Genomic DNA, 23,168 nt, shown 5'->3' with positions numbered 1-23,168 from the left:
AGAACATCCCCATTGTCTCAGTGTGTGGGTGCACCCCTCGCGGCCCTGAGTTCCTTGCTCGTGCTCTCTCTCCATCTTCTCCTGATTTGGATCTTGAGATTTCAGTCCGGTGCTCCAATGTGGGTTTCTGTCTCTTTTCATCCCCTGATGAAGGTTAATATTCAGGAGGATGCCTATATGTTTTTCTTTGGGTTCACCTTCTTATTTAGCTTCTCTAGGATCACGAATTTAAATTGTGCTCTCAAGCCAGCTCCTTCCCAAGTCACTCAGCACTAAAGCAGCCCGTGAAGTACACTCTTTAGTCTCTTTGGAAAGAGAGGACACCTGCAACCTTCAAAGGGCAAATGAGTGGCCAAAATGTAGAAGGAGGCCTTGGATGGAGGTTCCCAATCCTGTCTCCTCCTTAACTTCACCCCATCAGCCCTAGAGGCTTCGAAGCCGCAGTGAAGACACCAAAGAGGACTGGGAACAATGAGGCCAGCTTTCCCCAGTTCCTGGTCCAGGAGACACATCTAGTTGCCATGGAGATCGGCATCTTGCAGAACTGCCTAAAGGAGGCTTCTGAAAGACACTTCTTCCCTCTACTCAAAGACAGCCTGCTACGCTGACCAGAGGGAGGCTATCAAAAGGACCCCACCTGAGGAGGTCTACAGGAAGGGGGTCTCTGTTCCTGAGGGACTTCAGGAAAGTGGCCCAGGCTGAGGGGAGGTGCTACAAGGAGGGGAGAAAGGATGAGGGAAGCTGCAGAAAGTGCTGAGGGTGGATTTAGTAAGGGGACACGGGGAAAGTTTAAGATCGGAAGTAGGGAGGGTTTGTTGTTAATAAATCCAACAATCGTCCACGTGGAGGCTGAGTAGCTCCAGACATGGCTAGAACTGGCTTTTGTGCAGCCCTTTTTTCCTATTGACCATTTTGCAACTGCAGTCTTCATTGCACCAGGGGCTGTGGTCCTGCAGTACTGCCCCTAGCTGTGGTTCCAATAGGCCTGTACTGTTTCTGATGAAGACATGCTCTGAAGCCAGAGGTGTTCCAGCCATCCATCTACGAAAGTGTGTCATCAGGGGCAGGCTTTGAGAAAGTCTGATGGCTCACTCTGTTCCTGTTGCATGAGGATCCAGATGGAGAACTCTTGACTCTTTCTCCAGCACCGTGTCTGCTTGCATTCCACTATGCTTCCTGCCATGTTGATAAGGACTAAACCTCTGAACTTTAAGCCAATTCCCAATTAAATGTTTTCTTTTACAAGAGTTGCTGTGGTCCTGGTGTCTCTTCACAGCAGTAGACATCCTAGCTGTACCATTTTTACCTCCCAACCCCCAATCTTGCCCTCAGTTGACCTGTTCTAGGATGAACACTCACACTGCTGAGGTTTGAGCAAATCCCCCTGCCCTGACCAAAACTAGCGGGAAGGGATAGTGCCAGGCCTCAGTGGGCTAAGGAGGCAAGCTGAAGAGCTGTGAGGACACCAAAGAGGACTGGGAACAATGAGAACTAGACAGCCATGTCTCCAGAGCCAGTTACCTCCTATCTAGCCTGATGTGGCCCAACATATCCTGATTGTCAGCAGAGTCAGGCATGGCTCAATGACAGCTAGAGATGAGACAATCCCGGGCACCCCTAAACACAGGCCCTGATAGAGAGCATAGGTGTGCCTTTGATGAGTGGCTCGGAGTTGGAGCCAGATTTCAGAGCAAGCTCCCCATTCTCCCTTCTCTTCATCTAGTTGCCATGGGAACAAACATCTGTGGAACTCCCAAAAGGAGGCTTTTGATAGGCATTGCTTCCCCTGCTCAGAGACAGCCTGCTAAGCTAGCCTGGGGGGTTTCAAGAATATGACCTGGTGTATGCAGGCTCATACCTTGCCTTCCACCCCCAGGACTTATCCGAACCCACATTAGATGTGCAAAGTCACTCTGTAGAGCTCATTCCTGTTTCTGGAACAAGGCACTCCCATCTAGGTGTGAAGCTACTTCCATTCCCGAGGCAAGAGGATCAGAGGAAGCAGACACACCCCTGTGTGTGAACAGAGAAAGAAGGACACACCAGGGAGGACGCAGGTGAGATACCCTGGATCTACAGAAGACAGGTTTGACACTGCTGATTATCGTGAGATGAGAAGGCAGCAGGTGTCTGCTGAGAGTCCCTGTGAGGCTGAAACTCTCTAAAGCTGCCGCCACTGCTGCTGCTGCTGCGGCTGGAGGGGGTCCCTTCTGCAGATGCACCCTCTCTGGAGCACCTGTTAGCCCCTGTGCCCTGGCCATCGCCAGATGCTCTCCAATCAGTCTCTGATCCAGCAGGGCCTTTAGGTCATAAGAGTGGAGGATAGATAGCCACAGCTGGTAGAGAGGAGGAGATGCTCAAAGAGAGGGTATTGACATCCACAGAGCACCAAGGAACCAAAGCCAACAAATGGCCACAGAAAAGCCCAGGCTTGCTACCTGTCCATCTTTATCCTGTCCTGATAGTGTTGACACCACAATTCAACCCAAGGTTCACAACCCGAGTCATTTTGGGCAAGGTTTCAAGATAGGTAGAGCCAGGGCCTGCAGGTCACTGAAAGCTACACTTCTTGTAGTCATGGCCTGTCATAGCAGTAGTTTCTACTATGTTGGTAAAAAAAAAAAACCCTTTAGGGGGTGCTTATTTCATCTTCTAGCTTGCAGTCCATCACCCAGAGAAGTCAGGGCAGGAACTGATTCAGAGGCTGTGGAGGAGTGCTGCTTCCTGCCTTGCTCCTTGTGGCTTGCTCAACTTTCTTTCTCATACCATCCAGGACCACTTGCCCAAGGGTGGTACCATTCACAGTGGTCAGGACCCAAGTCATTAAGCACAAAAATGTCCCCTAGGCTTGCCCACAGGACAATCTAGTAGGAACATTTTTTTTTTTCCATTTGAGTTTTCCTCTTCCCAAATGACTGTAGCTTTTGTCAAGATGGTCAAACACTAGCCAGCACTTGCCTTAGGTAGAGCCTGCCTGACACAATGGGCCAGGCCTACAGGGGTAAAACTGTGATTTTTCTATTCTGAGTGTATCTACACACATGACTGAACTATACAGATCTCTGTAATTATGATGAGATACTCGGGATAATCAGAGCTGGAAAGGTCTGTTTCAGCTCACAGTTCAGAAGAGTTGCTGTGTGGCTGTATTGTTGACTGCTAGGGATCTGTGGTAAGACCGCATAGCAGAGAAGGCTGCTCTCCTAAGGGAAGTTGGTGGGGGGAGGAGGAAGGGGCCTGAGTGTACAATATCACTTTCAATGAGATATATATATATATTTTTTGGTTTTTCGAGACAGGGTTTCTCTGTAGCTTTGGAGCCTGTCCTGGAACTAGCTCAATGATATTTTTTAGATGACCCAGCTCCCTCCCACTCGGGTCACTTCACTGAGGTGCCACTGCCTCCCACTACCAATGCATGTTTAAGTCCAAGACTTGGCACACAGCCTTTGGGAGACAGACTGTATCTCCTCTAGAATCTGTCCCTAGTATCAATATGGGCAAAACTCATATTCTTGTTCTGCTCAATGTGTTTATCCCAGAGCACTTCCTGTCTCAGTGGTGACAGATATCCATGTAGGTACAAACCAGGAAAGGGGTGTGAACTTGCACCTGCTCTTGCAGCAATGCTATCACACAACACGACCTCCCACCTCTGCCCAAGGTCCAATCCAAGCAGTTCCCTGCTGCCTTGCTGTCCCTGTCTGCAGTTCCTATTCATGTCATCCACGTCACCGTCCCAATCCACATGATCATCTGCATTTACAGGACTGTCCTTCTCTATATCCCTGACCTCTTCCATGTCACCTTCCTTGTTCCTACCCCAGTTCTCATCCATATCACTACATCTGCCTTCTCTTCCCCCTGATCTTCTACAACTTTCCCCAGTGGATTTGATGACCCATCATGTCTTGCATATCTCAATCTGAGTAAGAGTTTTTTTTAATGCAGTTAAAATACAAGTCATACCTTGCCACTCTGCCTAAAACCCTTCAGTGGGTATGGTTCAAAATCCTTTTATCTTGCGTTTGAATTGTTTCCTCCTGAGACCAGTTGGGAATAGGCAAGTCCCGAGTACAGAGTCAGTAAATGAGCCAGGCACACCCACTAGATATTACTCACCGCAGCCCCAATGCCTCCTGAGGTAGAAGAGCAGCTTTGGTAGGAAGAACCTGACCTCAGGTCATGGAGGAGAGGCAGAATGAGTGTATTCAGGTGATGAGGGATAACCTAATAGGAAGTTTAATAAGTGGGGTCTCCATAGAGAGGGAGGAAACAAACCCTGGCTTCTACAAGATAAGCAAGAGCCTTTTGTTTTTGAGAAGAGAAATGTAAATGATGATAAGAAGCTAAGGAATAAGGAAAAACTCCCAATGAAATAAGAGTAAGAAAAAATTTTCTTTTTTGGAGCAGAGACACGGGCACAAGGCCCCACCCCACAGGCAGCTGGCAGTTGCTGGGAGAAGGAGAGGAAGTTTTCTTAAGGGTGGGAGCCTAGTAGGCTGACCATGCTTCATGGTGGGCCCCACACCCAAGAGTTTCTAGGCAGCACAAATTGGATTTAATGGGTTTTGAAAAAGAAAAACACAGAAAGTTGGGTGGGTAGGAAAAATGAATCTGACAGGAACTAGGGAATAAACACATAAAAAACACATAGCATCAAAGTCTCAATAAAAATAGAAAATTAATGAGTGTCAAAAAGAAGGATGGAGAGAAGGAAGGAAGGAAGGAAGGAAGGAAGGAAGGAAGGAAGGAAGGAAGGAAGGAAGGAAAGAAAGAAGACTGTTCTGTGGTTGCCAGAGTGACTGACAAGCCAGGTACAGGACCACAGTGACGATCGGTGTCCCCACGCCCTCCTAAGCACAGGATCCACATCTTTGTTTAAGACCTTAACAGCCACAAATTCCAGTACCCACCCCCATGTTCTTATTTGGCTGAACGCCCACCAGCAGATGAGCAAGTCGGGAGAGTGTGCCAGAGAAACAGAGTGGAAGACCACTCGTCCAGGAGCAAGAACAAGGGAAATGGGCAAGACTGGAGCACACTGTGGGCAGCAAACCGAGGCAGACTGGAGGAGACAAAGGCGTGGACCCTGTACTTTGAAAAGGGTACAGAATAGAATGGGATTATTAGAGTAGAGTGGCAGTGGGGATGAAGAGGACATGTGCAGACGCACGAAAATGTCACAGTGAAGCCCAGTATCTTTGTATAATTAATATAATTTGATCAAAGAAGAAAGTAGAAATTAAAATAAATTAACGAAGTAGAATTTCCAGAAAGGAGTCACCTAGGACCAGGAAGAGATCCTAAATGACAGAGTGATCACACTTGCCACTCAGTGTTAGCACCGTGTGGTATTTGATGGGGACAAACTCGGTATTAAAGTGTATACCTATTCACTAATGTTTGTCTTACTTTTTATAAAATTAATTAAAAATGTAAGTTCTATTACAAGGGTTATACCTCCTTCACTAATGGAGAAGGATATGACATCTCTGTGACACTCCGTTCCTTGGAGGCCACATGCAAACCATGAGTGGGCTTTCAGGTAGCTCTGCGGAAGGCTCTGTTAGCTTTATGACCACAGCATCAACGGCATTGCATTGTGTACCTGCCCAAATAAGACATTAGAAAGTTTTTGATGACACTGGAAGTGTTCTCTGTCACCTTCTAAAGATACATGATCCAGGAAATGCCTTTTAAGACAAAATTCAACTTCTCTATCCATACTTGGAGCTGTCCTCAGTAGGCCACCCTGGAACCAGGACTCTTTGAGGGTGGAATGGGACTCACTGTACTTGGGCAGGTGGTCTCAGATTTACTTTTTTCATACAGCATTATATCCATCCATAATAACATGTATTGTTAGAAACATGAAGGTAAGACATGTTTTACATTATGCACACTTGTTTGCAACTCTATACATGCTCAAGCAGTGAGAATCATGTGGATTGCACACCTATGGTGGTGGAGCAGCTCCAGAGATGCACGGGGCAGGCAGGCAGAGCAAGCATTCTGAAAGCTGTGAATATACAGGACTCCAACCGTCACGTCTCTTGTGACCTCTCCCTCAGTCCAAAGCTAGAACATGGCATGAATGCATTAGAAATGGCCCAAAATGAGATCAGAGAAAGTCAACCTCACTCTCCAGAAAGCCAGTAGATAGGTTACTGTGTATGAGTATGTAGACACGATTTTTTAAAAAATAAGAATACTATTTTTATATTTTTATATATCAGTTTAAACATGATAAACTGATCACTCTCCAGTGAAAGGCCACACATTTACATAGGAATGAGCAGCACAAATTGAACTTGACTATCTTTTTTATTATTCTCATTTTTATGAGCTCTTTGAGAATTTCATACAACATATTTTGACCATGTTCACCTCTAGCCCATTTGATCCACTTACAGTTCTTAAAAGTTCTAGCCAACTCACTTCCATGTGTTACTTCCTGTCCTGGGATGATCTGTTCGTGCCAGAGGTGCATCTCTGTGTGAAACCCAACAGGCTGCTCTTAAATGTGTTCAGGTGTCACTCATGTGAAGCAGATGCTCATGAAGGAAAGACGTGGCCTAACGTCTATGTGGGATCAAAGTCATCGCAACTTGGTTCCATTCTTTCCAGGTGGCAGAATCCCCAGACAAGCATCTCCAAATGACGCAGCAATAATGACACAGTACTCCACCACACCATGCCCCAGCTCGAAACGCCTTAAAATCAGGTGATGAAATGACTCTATAAAACTCAGACCTGCCAATTTTTGAAGTCTAAGCACAAGTTTGCTTTTTAAGTTAGATTGCTACCCTCTGATCACTCCACACAGAGCATCCCAGGGCACGGAGGTCCTGTGAGCAAGCCCAACAGCACTCAAAGCAGAGGACGTGAAGGGCAGGTCCCTTGAGAATGGAGATAGGGCACTTTCTACTTTCTACTCTGCCATCACCAAACAAAGAAGATGCCATAAGGGGATGAAGCACACCTGTCTCGAAGTCAATAGAAACACTGTCATCTAAAATCACTTACGGTTTAGCAACAAAAACAATTCACAAACTTAACAATGTGCAAGTTTAAAGAGGACCAGTGCTCTTCCATGTCTGGGACTGTGCCCTCAGCATGGTCTCCCAGAAATGGACTTAAAGCACAAGCATCTTCCACCACCTCACACCAAACACCATGGCTGCTGTGCTACGTGCATCTTCCTTACTGCCAAGATTCATAGACCACTGCATGCAGGAGTGCTCAGTGGGTCAGAACACATTCTGGAAGATGTACAAACTGCCCTCTTCTCCAAGTGACTAGCCAGTTGTCGTTTTGAAAGACACTGCCAATCATAGTCACTACTCGTTCCCAGTGCAGAAGTCTCAAAGATGCCCTGAACCTGTGTAGAAGTCATTGTGCTGTCTCATACCTCTAGGCCCTGAGATGGGTCCATGGGGCAGCGAGAAAACCCAGAGTGCTCCTGGACACCACAGTATGGAGTCTTCTCACACAGAGCTACAGATCCCAATTCTCACTTTGCACAGCTTCACAGCTCAGACACAACAAGGTCTCCTGGCAGAATCCAGGCCCATGCACTAGAGAAACCAAACAACGATGCCCAGCTGGGCTCAGCCCTACTCACATTACCTCAGACTTGGCCAGTGGTTACAGTGTAGTTCCAGGCTGTTCTCTGCCATGGCCATATATATAGGTGTGTATGCATGTGCACACACACACACACACACACACACTTGAGGAGACAGCCTTACCTGCGGCCTTGGTGACATCTGCGGTTGTCATGTTTTGGATGTTGGCATTCACTTTGAAGGTTACTGCTGGCCCCAAAACTCTGGAAGAGATCATTTAGGAGCAGGGTCATTTCTACATCAACATGAAAAACTGCTTGTCTTTGAGCTCCTGAACACTGGCCATTAGAAGTGCCTAGGTCAGCCTTTGCTGCTCCTGGTAGTGTTTCTCTTAGACACTAGGGCTCAGTTTCCACTTCTAGTCATTCTGCTGATGACTTTACTTTTCACTAGCACACAAGCACATTGTACACACACACACACACACACACACACACACACACACACCATTACACTAGGGATGCACTCTTAGAAGAAAAGTGCTCATAGCCAACAATGGTCGACAGGAATTCCTGCAAGTGTAAAGGAGAAGCTGTTATGGAAAAGAACCTCAGTCTTGAGCACCAGAGTCAAGGACAGAATGGGGAGAAGTGTTTTCAAGCTTCTTCCCCAGGAGCCACCCCCTCATCATTAAGAACCACTTAATACAAAAAGCCGCTGTCTGGGACTTGCTAGGCAGGAATGATCAAAAGGCCTGAAGCATTATGAATGGCCACGCTGAACACGGTTTTGAAGAAATGTGTCACTTTACAGTTGAAATCATCTGTGGACCCCTTCCCCTTGTGATACAGGAGCAAGACACTGTATGTAGCAGGCATAGCACTGGGTAGGTAGTGTCTGCTCTTGAAGGCAGGTGAACCCGGCTCCACAAACAATGACCCTAAGACTCTTCATGAAATGTACACCTTAAGGACCTTCTGAAGGCAAATTCCTGCTTATGAAAAAGAGTTCCTGGCCTTCCATGCTCAGGGTAAAGGGACAAGAACCAAAGATAGAAACCGCCACATCTTATGCCTTGCTTGGACCCATGATGTCCCACCAACAGTTAGCTGGTTATATACAATGCTCGCAATATACAGAAAAATCAGCCTAAGGAGTGCCCTAGTTCCTGTGTTGGGAAGCTACACCTCTGCTATCTGTAATCCTCAGTTCTACAGAGAACCCAGGCATCTCCACATTATTTGCCAGTGTGGCATTTATGGTTGTTCAGAATGGGACACCCTAGGACACCCCACCTCCATTGTGTCACTCAGGAACTTCCTGCAGAGCCTCCCTGGTTGAGTGGGTGTGACCAGATCTGTAAGACTCTTTCCAAATGGCTTACTGAGAAAGCGAAAGGAGAGGCTAGGTCTTTAGGGAGGAAAAATGACAGACACTGAAATGCTCAGTGAGTGAGGGTCATTCGTGAGGCTCTTCAGGGCCTGAGAAGAAATCTGCTCTGATGACAATGGCAGTGACCCTTGGGACAGAGCTGCGATGAATCTACCTACACCAGAGACTCCTGGGCCAACCAAAGTCACTCCGCTTTGCCCACACAATGTTAGAACTCTGATCAGAAAAGAACTGTTAGAATCTTCTCTAGGAAGTGACAATTTCTACCAAACTACACTGGCAGTTAGTTCTGTGGTCATGCAGCACGGAACCCTGATGTGTCCTCCTGCATAGCAGTTAGTTGGAAAGCTCTACTGTTAGAACCTGGTATAGCAAGGGATGTCCTGAGTTGCAAATAGGCTGACTCTGGCTTTCAAATGTACAGGACAAGCCAGTCCTCATGCTGATTTACAGCTCTAAGTGTATAGAGTAGATGGGGATTAATTGACCCTCAACTGGTCAAAATGCAAAGGATAAGAAACTGTGGAGCAGTTGGCCTTAAATTAGACAGATATAACAAGCACCCTCCCAAATAGCTCAGGGAACATTGCAGAAGACAGGGAGGAAAGACTGCAAGAGCCAGAGGTTAGTCAAACTACTGTAAACTAGGTCTTTGGGGTATGAGGGGGTGTCACACTCAGGAACTTACAGTTTCCGGCACAACACCTCCCCAAGACTGAGCAGGGAAAAGTCCAGCATGGACAGAAAAGGGCTCCTGTTCCTACCCAAGGCTCTTACTGCTCAATAACGGGTCACAGCGTAACATACCCCATGGAAGTCAAATAAAGATCAGAACTGGGGTAGAATTAGAAAGATTCCCTAGCAGACAGGAAGAAAGCTGAGCACCGAGCCAGAGGAAATGCCCAGGTGCCGCTGGGAAACAAAGGCACTCACTTTGTTCTGGGACTTTCAAGTTTCCCTTCAGATTCAGCGATAATTACTGAGAACACACAGCAGACAATCTCATTATCCCTGGGAACTGTGTTCTCTGATGTCACGGGACGCAGTGAACACCAGAGAGATGCTGTCCCCAGGGAAGCTGGTCAGGTTCCTGGAGCTCTGGCCACAGTGTGAAGGGTACACAGAGCTTCGTCTTAATGAACAGAAATGAACAAATCCACCCCTTCACCCCACACTGGTGAGTGTCTGGTATCGAACTCACAGGCTGCATGCAATCTTGAAGACACACATGTTTCCTCCATGTGACACTGCCAGTTTGGCAGTTCTTCAGCACTATGCTCAGGGGCATTTGAAACTGGCAAATCACCAGATGAAATCATGCCAAAAATGTGAACAATATGTCACTGAACAGACTGTAGAAGCGACCCCTGTTCTCAGCATGAGCGCTTCCCCCTGCAGCTCTGTGTGACGACATGAACACTGGCAGCCAGGGTGTGTTCTGGGTGGCCAGCCATGGTCATGAACATGACACAGAACTGAAATAAATTCACACATACAGATGTGCAAGCAAGAACTCACTGTTTCTGCTGCGGTGTGGAAGCATCTTCACACCCAGTGCTGACCTCCTGCCTTCTTTGTGGTACAACTGCAGAGACCATGATGTGGACCTTCAGGGCCTCGCTGGACAACCGTGAACCTGCTATGTTCTTGCCTCCTGACTTTGGCACTGAACAATGATGAACTTATAAAACTGTGATAATATGATATACTTTGAAAGGTATTTGTTTTAGGCTTTTATTGTTGTTTGGGTTCTTTTTTAGTTAGGCTTTTGTTTGTTTCCTTTTGAAGACAAAGTCCTACAATGGGGTTCAGGTGGGCGTTCAATTTTTAATCCTCTTGGCTTATTCTTCTGAGCATGTATTACCTTGCCTAGTAATAAGTTATGTGGTCCTCTACAGAGAGAGAGAGAGAGAGAGAGAGAGAGAGAGAGAGAGAGAGATACCCCCACCATATAAATGAGCATGTATTTCTGTGGGATGTATTTGCATGGGGCGTTTGTATGTTTTTGTATGTATATATATTCACACATATATAAAAGAGGCCTTATCATACAACAAAAGTATATGCCCAACTATGTTCATAGCAGCATTGTTTGTAATAGCCAGAACCTGGAAACAACCTAGATGCCCTTCAATGGAAGAATGGATGAAGAAAGTATGGAATATATACATATTAGAGTACTACTCAGCAGTAAAAAACAAGGACTTCTTAAATTTTGAATGCAAATGGAAATAGAAAACACTATCCTGAGTGAGGTAAGCCAGACCCAAAAAGAGGAACATGGGATGTACTCACTCATATTTGGTTTCTAGCCATAAACCAAGGACATTGAGCCTATAATTAGTGATTCTAGAGAAGCTAAATAAGGAGAACCCCCCCCCAAAAAAAAACATATAGGCATCCTCCTGAATATTGACCTTCATCAGGCGATGAAAGGAGACAGAGACAGAGACCCACATTGGAGCACCAGACTGAAATCTCAAGGTCCAAATCAGGAGCAGATGGAGAGAGAGCATGAGCATGGAACTCAGGACCACGAGGGGTTCACCCCCACACTGAGAGAATGGGGATGTTCTATCGGGAACTTACCAAGGCCAGCTGGCCTGGGTCTGAAAAAGCCTGGGATAAAACCGGACTCGCTGAACACAGCAGACAATGAGGACTACTGAGAACTCAAGAACAATGGCAATGGGTTTTTTATCCTACTTAGGCAGTTTGGATTCTCACCTTACTAGACCTGGATGGAGGTGGGTGGTCCTTGGACTTCCCACAGGGCAGGGAACCCTGATTGCTCTTTGGGCTGACAAGGTAGGGGGACTTGATTGGGGAAGGAGGAGGGAAATGGGAGGCGGTGGCGGGGAAGAGACAGAAATCTTTAATAAATAAATAAATTTTTAAAAAAATGGGGTAAAGAACTAAACAGGGAATTCTCAACAGAAGAATCTCAAATAACCGAAAGACACTTAAGGAAATGCTCAACATCCTAAGCCATCAGGGAAATACAAGTCAAAATAACTCTGAGATACCGTTTTACACCAGTCGGAATAGCTAAGATCAAAAACACCAATGATAGCTTATGCTGAAGAGGATGTGGAGTAAGGGGAACACTCCTCCATGGCTGGTGGAAATGCAAACTGTACAACCACTTTGGAAATCAATATGGCAGTTTCTCAGAAAATTGGGAATCAACCTACCTCCGAATCCAGCAATAACACTCTTGGGCATATACCCAAAGGATGCTCAATCATACTGCAAGGATATTTATTCAACTATGTTCACAGCAGCATTATTTTTTTATAAGTTCAAGTTCTTCATGTACTATATAATACATTTCCTGTCTGAGTTTACATTAGATGTGATGGCTGGCTTCTGTAGTCCTGCTTGCCATAATTGCCAGGCTTAGGATTTGTCTCCTAATTCAGGTTTCTAAACATTATGAAATACATGTTATAGTTATGAAAGTCTTTGGTTTTCTTCTTTCTGACAAAAATATCCTCTTCCCACTTTCAAAATCCCCTGAGCCTCACCTCAGCCATGCTTCACTTGACATAAATCACATCTTTTTCCTACTCTAGGAGATCTTCTGAAGAGATAGTTTATGCTATGGCAGTCAAAGCCTCCAGCTGGATTATGAAACCAGTTCTGTAATCTTATGCTCCTTTGTGTCCCAAGTATTTGGTTTCTATTTCTCTCTGACTTACAAACTTGTCTTACTTTGCATTCTTACTGTAAATTCATCAAGGCCTGGAATCGTATATGTTTTATTTCATGTTCATAGAATACAGTGTAAAGGTTACACCTATCTGTTGATACTGCTTTATTAAAAGTCATTGGTAGGTGTTAGCATTTATGTTACCTTATATAAAAAGCTGTACGTGGAAATGTAAAATGGCTTACATGAACAGGTGCTTTTCCATAAATGAGAAGATTATTTGTAAATTCCTATTCTTACATTGTCACACTCCCAAGGGTTCCAATGCCTGTTACATAAGTCCTATGCTTGCTTTCTTTTGCCAGTCTTTACTGCCTCTTTTTGAGGGTTTGACTGCATGTTGCCACATTCTTCAGAAAGTGGGTAAAATCAATGGAACTTGGAATTCTGCATTGATGTTTCTCAGAATCTCTTGTTGAAACATTGGGGGGTGGATAAAACTTTGATACAGTAGCTTTCAATGTTATCTTTTTTGTATTGATTTCTATTGAGCTCTACTTTTTCTCTGCTTTCCTCTCTATCTCTCCCCTCCCCTTCAACCCTCTTCCAAGGTACCAATGCTCCCAATTTACTCATGAGATCTTGTCTTTTTCTACTTCCCAAGTAGAATGGACACATGTATGTCTCTCTTAGGGTCCTCTTTGTTGTCTAGGTTCTCTGGGATTGTGAATTGTAGGCTGGTTTTCTTTGCTTTATATCTAAAAGCCACTTATTCATGAGTACATATGATATTTGTCTTTCTGGGTCTTTGTTACCTTGCACAAAATGATGTTTTCAAGCTCCACCCATTTGCCTGCAAATTTCAAGATTTTATTTTTTTTCGGCTGTGTAGTACTCCATTGTGTAAATGTGCCACATTTTCCTTATACATTCTTTGGTTGAAGGGCATTTTTTAGGTTGTTTCCAGGTTCTGGCTATGACAAACAATGCTGCTATGAACATAGTTGAACACATGTCCTTGTGGTATTGATGGAGGAAGGCCATTGGTTAATTAAATAAAGAAGCTGCTTGCCCTGATAGGTTAGAACGTAGATGGGAGGAGTGAACGGAGCAGAATGCTGGGCGGAAGAGGAAGTGAGGTCAGAGACTCGACAGCTCTCCTCTCAGGGGCAGATGCCTCAGAGAGACACGATGCTCCACTCTTGCGGGCAGAGGTGAGAGCTCTGCTCTCTGAGGCACACGCGATGAAGCTCCGACCCAGGATGGACGTAGGCTAGAATCTTCCCGGTAAGCGCACCTTGGGGTGCTATACACAGATGATTAGAAATGGGCTAAATTAATATGTGAGAATTAGCCTAGAAGAGAATGGGCCAAGCAGTGCTTAAAAGAATACAGTGTCCGTGTAATTATTTCGGGGCATAAGCTAGCCGGAGGCGGCCAGGGTGCTGGGGACGCAGCCCCACCGCTCATATTTCAACATGGTATGGTTGAGCATTCTTTGGAAATATACCCAAAAGTGGTATTTCAGGGTCTTGAAGAACATTGTTTCCTAATTTTCTGAGAAATTGCCACACTGATATCCAAATGGGCTGTACCAGCTTGCACTCCCAGCAGCAATGCAGGAGTGTTTCCTTTACCCCATAACCTCTCCAGCATAAGTTTTCATCAGTGTTTTTGATCTTGGCCATTCTTACATATAGAAGATGGAATTTCGGAGTTGTTTTGATTTTCATTTCTCTGATGACTAAGGATGTTGAGCTTTTCCTTAAGTGTCTTTCAGCCATTTTAGATTCCTCTGTTGAGAGTTCTCTGTTTAGGTCTATACTCCATTTGTATTGAATTATTTGTTCTTTTGATGACCAATTTCTTGAGTTCTTTGTATATTTTGGAGATTAGACCACTGTCTGATGTGAGGTTAGTGAAGATCTTTTCCCATTCTGTAGGCTGTCATTTTGTTTTGTTGACCATGTCCTTTGCTTTACAGAAGCTTTTCAGTTTCAGGAGGTCCCATTTATTAATTGTTTCTCTCAGTGTCTGTGCTACTGGGGTTATATTTAGGAAGTGGTCTCCTGTGCCAGTACGTTCAAGTGTACTTTCCATTTTCTCTTCTATGAGGTTCAGGGTAGCTGGTTTTATGTTGAGGTCTTTGGTCCATTTGGACTTGAGTTTTGTGCATAGTGATAAATATGGGTCTATTTTCATTTTTCTACGTGTTGATATCCAGTTATGCCAGCACAATTTATTAAATAAGCTTGCTTTCTTTCCATTGGATATTTTTGCTTCTTTGTCAAAAGTATGGTGTTTGAAAGTGTGTGGATTAAAATGCGGGTCTTTGATTCTGTTCCATTGGTCCTCCTGTCTGTTTCTATGCCAATACCAGACTGTTTTCAGTACTATAGCTCTGTAGTAAAGTTTGAAGTCAGGGATTGTGATGCCGCCAGAAATTCTTTTATTGTACAGGATTGTTTTGGCTATTCTGGATTTTTTGCTTTTCCATATGAAGTTGAGTACCCTTTTTTTGAGGTCTGTGGAGAATTTTGCTGGGATTGTGATGGAAATTGCATTAAGTTTATAGATTGCTTTTGGTGAGATTACAATTTTTACTATGTTAATTCTACCTACCCAAGAACATTGCAGATCTGTCTATTTTCTGGTGTCTTCTTCAATTTCTTTTTTCAAAGATTTAAAGTTGTTGTCATAAAAGCATTCCACTAGTTTGGATAGAGTTACTCTAAGATATCTTATGCTATTTGTGGCTATTGTGAAGTATGATATTTCTCTGATTTCTTTCTCAGCCCATTTATAATCTATGTTAAGGAGGGCTACTGATTCTTTTGAGTTAATCTTGTATTACATTACTGAAAGTGTTTATGAGTTGTAGAAGTTCCTTGGTAGAATTTTTGGGGTTGTTTATAAAAACTATCATATCATCAGCAAATAGTGAGAGTTTGACTTCCTCTTTTCTATTTTGTATCCCCTTGATCTCCTTTTGTTGTCTTATTGCTCTAGATAAGATCTCAAGAACTATCTTGAATAGATATGGAGAGAGTGGACAACTTGGTTGAGAGTTGTTTAGAGATTAACTTATTAACTTTTAGTATATTGCTGATTGAATTGTTTGATAGCACATTTTCCACCTTAGCCTGATAGACCAACATGTGCTTTGTCTGTTTGATACCTTGATTTTGTGGGAAAGCCTTATGATATGTGGATGGATGGATGGATGGATGGATGGATGGATGGATGGATGGATGGATGGATGGGCCGGCAGATGGGTGGATGGGTTAGCTGCTAACCTGAACCTTACAATGGTAAGGGAGGTGGTGCCACTCTCTCTTTGGATACTTGGGATGACTTTGGGATACCACCACATCAGCACCACATCCTGAGGCCTCCCATCAGACCCTGCTCTCAGTTCTCCTGTGAACTATCTCTTGTAATGTCTGTAGCCCCAGGACCAGCCATGTCACCTGTGGGACTACTCACTATAGGGACTATAAGGTGTAGAGCTGATGATAGCAGATCAGGGAACTACGTGGCTTCCTGAATGGTTCTAGAGCTTGCTTGTCCTTCACCACTTGGAAGGTTTGAGAAGCACTGAGCCACTTTTTCCCCTCTGGAGTTACAGCATCATTTCACCTAAGTGAGTTCCTAGGGTATCATAGGAAATGTTAATGCTGTGGGCCAAAGCATAAGCTTTGAGCTTTGAGAAGGGACCACTACTCTCCCATAATGACTTTCAAAAACACAACAGCTTATCCCTGCTACTTCTGTTTAGTCTAAAGACAGGACTGTGGCACTGGGATACGCTATCATAATTCCTTGGTGCTATTTCAAGGGAACCATGAGTATTCATCTCTGTTCACAAGATCAACCCTTTGAGATCTTCTGATTGTCCAGGTGAGCACTGAGGACAGACCTGGTGACAAGGGTGGGCATCATTGGCAAGCCACATTGTTATATGGACAGATGAGCTGGCTGTAGGCATCCAAGTTGCCAATGGTACCTTTTTACTGAGGTGTTCCTAAAGATTTTGTGTCCTCCTGCTGAAAGCATTGTTTTTGAGGTATCCATTTACCCCATGCTGAATCCTGGTGTTCATTTACCTTGGGCCACAGAAACAACTCAGGGCATGCATGACCCAAGGAGTTGAGGTGGCTCTCGCTCCTACCTGTCCTAGTCACCTCCTTATTTCACATACTGTTGAGACAGAGTGACAAGGCTGGGGGCAATTAATCTCTCAAAGTCTGCAAGCTTCACAGATTGCCTGCTCCTTAGACAGGGCAGGGCACAGGCCAGGGCACAGGCCAGGGAGAAAGGCAACCAGGGCCACATGGACAACTGGTATCTCCCCAGGAGACCCCACCGAGTGTCAGGTGAGAATGCCCATGGCTGCACCTCAGTTGCTGCTACAAACAAGCACACCGGTGAGAAACAGAACTGTGTCTGCAAAGATGAGATCCATACATCTCCATTGCAGCCTCAGGCTCTCAGGGCCTGCAGCGCCTGGGCAGACTCAGGATTCAGTGCAGCCCAAGGCTCAGTGGTGCCCAGCAGAGGACTTGGCTACACGCCAAGCTCTCAGCAGCACCTTTGCGCATCCCAGTCTTCCCACCTGAGGAGACCGTGCAGGGGAAAGCAGCATTCATCAGCCAGCCCAGGACAGCCATGATCAGTTATAAAATCGTAACTGTGGTCGCTGTATGTCTGCTGGCATAATTACATCAGCATGCTAATGTCATTTTAATGGTCTCTAATGATGTAATAAGAAATAATGGGATTTATTTGACAGCTACATAACCATTAACAAAACATATTAGGCATAACTAGTGCTTCCATAAAAATGCAGATGATATCAGCAAGTACCAGCCCACGTGTCCTGGATTGTCTACCTCTGAAACAATGAGTGGCTCTGAGCCCCTAGAGGAAGCACTTAGATGAAGATGGCCAAGCAAGGTCATGCTAGCTATGAGCCCGCACTCCTGAGGCGCTCTTGAGGTCCAGTCCATGCCTAATTCACCCCGTGGAGCATGCATCCTTCTCTGTTGATCCAGAGAATTAAGACGTTTAGATACAGCTCACACACTCGAAAGGGAAGTGGTGCTAACACCGACGTGCACACAAGCAGCACACACTCAGCAACGCAGTGACTGGGTAGTACAGACTGCTGGGCAGGTCTGGGGGCTCTGGGGAAGACTTGGAACAGCTGGGATCAACATTTATCTTAGAACTGAGATAGGAGAAAAAGCCAGCAGAGACCACAGGGGCCTGAATTGCAATGTTACACCTTTGTCAGGCAGGGTGTGTGGCCTTCTCCTCAGAGAGGCTGGGCCATCCCTGTGTTGGGAGCAGGAAGGGTCTGCAGTAAATAGGAAGGTAGGAATGAGGCATAAAAGCCTAGATAGGGAGTGAGAGGGTTGGCCAGCATTGTGCTAAGTCTCCCCTAGAGCATCCCATTGCCATAGAGCCTCCTCCCCATGCCTGGATCCATGAGTGGTGGCCCTCTCTTCAAAAGTTGCCAGGGATACTAATTACTGTTTTCATTGTTATAACAAAACACATGACAAAATGGGGTTACTTTGGCTTACAGCTTGGGGATGTAGTTCATCATGGCAGGGAAGGCAGAGCAGAGGAGACCAAGGCAGGTGACCAATTGTACCCACAGTCAGAAATCAGAATGAGATGAGGGCTAGGACTCGGGTCACTTCACCTCTTTCTGTAACGGTTTTATTCAGCATGGGCTCCCGGGCCCTGGGATGCTGCTGCCAACATTCAGGGTGTATCTTCTCAGCTCGGTTAACCTCCATTCCCAGGGTCCATGCCCCACATGGCAGTGCCACAGGAGTAGGTGTGAAGGCTACAGAACAGCTCCACCAGCCTGCCCTTGTATCAGCAGCAAAGGGGGCATACAAGGGCAGCAGGGACAGCATGCCTCTTCAAAACTCAAAGTCTCGTGACCTGCAGCCTAGCTTCCACCTGCCAGCTGCTGCTCCACCACTAAGAAGGGTTTTGTCAAGGACGATGGTGAGTTTCAGTTACACCACACCAGGGCATACTTTGGACCAGAGGAAACTCTATGTGCTGGGGGTGGCATGGGAGGCAGCAAAGAATCTGTGCGCTCTGATTTCCTCTGTCCTGATGATTTGTATGAGGTGCCTGGGCTACAGTTGCCTCCCACGAGGTTGGCCCACTCTACTGTGCTCCAGTGACATCAGGTCTTCATGACATCTGCCCAGTCTCCTACAATATGATCACTGTCAACCACAAAGCAATGAAGGTACGCATTCACTCTCTCACCTTCCCTCGGTGAAAATGATGCAGACCCAGGCCTGCAAAGTGCTCTTGCCTCACGTCCATCTGGGTTAGAGTGAGGGCTGAGCATGGGGTCTGCATCGCTCTGGTTAGAGCGAGGGCTGAGTGTCGGGTCTGCATTGCTCTAATTAGAGTGAGGGCTGAGTGCGGGGTCTGCATCGCTCTTTGAATAATCCATCGCACAGACATTAGCACACACCACACAATAGCCACTGAGTCAGAAACACGTCCAACATGTGCCTGGGACCAAGAGAAGTGGTGGCTGAGGTTATCCTGGGGAACAAGAGAACATGGCCCACCATGACAGCCCTCTTACTCCTCAGAAACATTAGAGTTGGATCCCCCTTAGTGGAGCATCCTGGCTCCCCTGAAGCTCTGAGCAAGGAGAAGACCTCGATGGTTGTAAGACTGTGATATTCACAAAGAATTCAGACAGAATAGCTCAGCTAACTAGCTGGAAACAGCACCCACGTGCTGGCACTCACCTTTGGACCTGTGAGCATGCCAGGTCTGTCCCAGGTTTTCTCTCACTTGGTCTGTGTAGTGCTATCTCCCCCCCTTTCTTTCTGAGCTCCTTGTCATCTCTCCTATCCTGTCATAATGTGTATGGGACCGTTTGATGGTTGTTCCCCCACCTCTCGATCCGCTGTGCTGTCCTCACTCTGCATGTCCTGAACATGAAAGCTCTTGGCTCATCTGTAGACAGTGCCTTTATGTTGAGTGAGAGTTTAAAATGCATACATGCCAATGCAATGAACATCCCATAATACAGGTGGAATCTATTTGGGGATCTTTATGCAATGTTCCGGTACCAGGTTAGTTGGGGACCTCTTCTTAGATGTTCCTTACAATCTATAGCAAGTAGTCAGATCTGAGGCAAGGATAGTGTGGATGGGTGGGATACCTAACTCCTAAGACAAAGCTGGATCAAAGTAGAAACTACAATGCATCCCTTGTAGGAAAGAGCCTTAGAGGATCAGGGACTGTGTAATGTGAACAGGTATACTCCTCCAATGCATAGGACAGGGACTCAGGCCAGCCTCTCCCAGTGCCACACTTCCCTTGTACCTGGCACCCTGCCCAATAATCGTACAGCATAGCTAGTAATCATTCATACACAATACCTTCTCCAGCATCCATACACTTTGCAAGGCATAGACATACATTGACTCTCATCAAAGGGACAGGGTCTTGGCTGAGATGTGGCTAAAGTCCAGCGCACAGGCCTTCAAGACAGCATCAGTCTCTTGTCCACAGAAGCAACAAGACCAGTGTGGCATCTCTAGAGGCTCTTTTCCAGAGCCTGGAACCTGTTCTGGTAGTTCCAGAGTCAGAGCAATGCCAGGTGCAGTGGCCCCAGGAAGCTGGCCTCCACCACACCACTGCTGGGAGAGTAGACATCTTGTAATTAAATGTAGCTTTCAGCTGTGTTTAAACAGCACAGCAAAGCCCAGAGGAATCATCCTTTCATTTCTGTTCTAAACAGCTACTCTCCGATACAATTAACAAGAACCCCAGGCACGCAGATCTTTTCATCACAAACCAATTTATGAGGCTTACACAAAGAGAGGCTAGCACAGGACAGCGGGCCTGGAATCCCAGTACTTACTTGACCTCTGCAAAGAAGCTGGAAGGCACCCCGAGGATGTGGGCAACTTCATCCATCAGCTGCTTCCCCTTCTCTGGACTTAGGGAGCTGGAGAGGAGGAAGAGGAATTCCATTACTAAAGCAGAATAGCAGGTCCTGGGGGAGACTCTCAGCTCCTGGCTGCCTTTTCTTATTGAACTGTCAGTCCTGGGGACTCATTGCTCCTCAACACATGCCCTGATCCAAGGTCCTGCTGTATTGTATCCTGCTTTGGGGTGTGGACTACTGCTCCCCAACAGCACTCTGGGAGAAGGTGCTGCTCCCTCCTGACTTTGACTGAGCCCCTGTTCTGGGAGGGGCTGCACCCTAGCACACCCTGTATTTTGGAGTCTGCTGTTTCCCTATGCGACCTAGCTTTGGGGAGGGCTCAACACTTGTCCCACTTGGGAGCTTCTGCTACTGGACAAATGCTCACCCATGCTGGGAGGTGAATTGCTCCTTGACACATGCTGTGCTTGGGGTCACTATCCTCCCCTCTGTTTATTGCACAGGCACAAGCTACCCTCTTATGTGGCTGCTGCTCCCAGACAGACATCTGATTCTCCAGGGGTGAGGACACTGCTGGCCAGTGCAGGGCATTCTCCAATGCGCACTCTCCTAGGGAGTCTGCCCACAGACAAGCCCTAGCTATAGGGGTGGGGGTGTTGCTCTCCTACTTGCACCCCAAAACACACTCCTTTCTGTGGGGTGCTCTCTGAAGCAAGCCCAGCTGAGAAGCCTGCTGTTCTCTAGCATGGCTTGCTCTGGGACTTCGGCGCCAGGGGATCAGGTGATTCCTCAGGCGTGATGAATCACCTGATTTTCCAGCAATCAGACAGACAATACGGTGCAAATGGAATTGTTAGGAAGTGTAATGGGCCTGCGATGCTGCCACGGGCTCATCTCAGCTTTCAATAAAAATATAATAAAGAGGTTAGAAGGGAGGGGAGGAAAAGAAAGGAGACAGAGGAGAATGAACGCAGAGCAGAGGCCGGAAATCAGATTGCTGGGAGGCGTCGGGTGCACAAAGGAAGCAGCCGCTTTATGGACTCATTTCTAACACGAATTACAATGCTAAGGAAAGGGTATTTAAACACCACACGCCAGTCACACACATATGCCAAGCGAGCAGGCGTAAATGGTAGGCAGAGGTGCGTGCAGGAAAGTTCACTGTCCCAGGAGGATACTGGGGCTATGGCTCCCCATCAGGACACAGGGAGAACAGGAAGCAAGGACCCAGTGGGCCTGGAAGTTCTCAAAATGAACCTTGAGCGCCAGAATTCGCTTCACAGATCACAACTGTCTGTGAAATCCTGTTAGTGCCACTTCAGAGAAGTCCTAATTCATACTGTTAGAGCAGAAAAGAGGCTTTTGGTCCGAGGAGGCTTTGCTACCTTTCCAGTCAGCAGAGAAAGAAAGGGTGGGGTTACCATCTCTGCCTAGGACTTGCGTTCTCATGGGAAGACGCGTGCCAGAGACAGCAAGAAAGCAAGTCACTCACTACAAGTGCAAGAATGCAACCCCAGATCCAGTCACGTCACGACAAACGCAATGGAGTAATCCCAGGCCCAGCCACTGAGGCACGCCCCCATGTCAGGTGCATTTAATTTATCAGGATGAGTCACTGGTCCCTTTAGGAAGGGAGAGAGGATGCAGACACCGAGGAACAATGTGAAGACTTTGAAAGCTGCTGTAGTCAAGATCCATCTAAGACTACCAGCAGCAGGTCACCAGCCTGGGGCAGGTCCTCCCTCAGCCTGCTTTCTTACAGCACACAGACCACCATCCTAGGAACGGCACCACCGGCAGTGAACCTGGCCCTCACACATCAATCACCAACCAAGAAAATGAACTTCAGGCTTGCCACAGGGCAACCTGGTTGGAAAACTACCTCAAATGAGATTCATGCTTCCCAAATGAGTCACGTTGACACAAAACTAACTGGCACACTCTCCAAGCCCCACTTCCCAGGTCCCCTTCGCCTGTATCTGCCACCCATCACTCATCTACTAACCATAGCCCCTTGGCCCTGCCTCCTCTCCTTCACCTGAATTCCAGTCCTCACATCGATGGAAGCCCTTGGCTGGTCACTCCAAGGATCTTGCAGGTCTATAAGTCAGTCCAGATTTATAACCCATAGAGAGTAAGGGCCATTTCTTTTTAAGATTTTTTTTTTTTAGTTTTTTGAGACAGGGTTTCTCTGTAGCTTTGGTTCCTGTCCTGGAACTAGCTCTTGTAGACCAGGCTGGCCTAGAACTCCCAGAGATCCGCCTGCCTCTGCCTCCGGAGTGCTGGGATTAAAGGCGTGCGCCACCACTGCCCGGCCTTTTTAAGATTTTTAACTTGAAAGTTTCATGATGACTTTACTACTTGTGTTGGACCTACTTACACTAATTTCATTTTTAGATTATTTACTACCAAAAAGTGAGGAGGTGAAGTGCCGACCAACTTTGTCATGGCCCTAGCCCCATATACCTCATGGCTTTCTCAACCCTGTATAGGGGAAATGGCGGGGCCCTGAATAGGAAGTTCATGAATCAAATCCCTCTCTAAGCCCTTTGCCTCCACAGTCAGACAGACACCCCCAATCACACTAACCAGTCAGACAGACACC

The 23,168-nt window shown here is 46.3% G+C and overlaps 1 protein-coding gene across 1 annotated transcript in view; it reads right to left on the bottom strand.

Annotated features, from left to right (window-relative positions):
• Window positions 1-23,168, bottom strand: part of Ptprn2 (protein tyrosine phosphatase, receptor type N2) — a 715,776-nt gene that overhangs the window by 364,066 nt on the left and 328,542 nt on the right. Inside the window, exons 10-11 of the mRNA XM_005343678.3 lie at window positions 20,537-20,623; window positions 7,755-7,834 (exon numbers count right to left, since the gene is read on the bottom strand). Of these exons, the coding sequence (XP_005343735.1) occupies window positions 7,755-7,834; window positions 20,537-20,623 (167 nt within the window). The remainder of the gene's footprint in view (window positions 1-7,754; window positions 7,835-20,536; window positions 20,624-23,168) is intronic.

The sequence above is a fragment of the Microtus ochrogaster genome, chromosome 1 (genome assembly GCF_000317375.1).
Source record: "Microtus ochrogaster isolate Prairie Vole_2 chromosome 1, MicOch1.0, whole genome shotgun sequence".
NCBI classification, from domain to species: domain Eukaryota; kingdom Metazoa; phylum Chordata; class Mammalia; order Rodentia; family Cricetidae; genus Microtus; species Microtus ochrogaster.
Note: the sequence above shows the minus strand (reverse complement) of the source record. Positions and strands in the feature narration are given on the sequence as shown.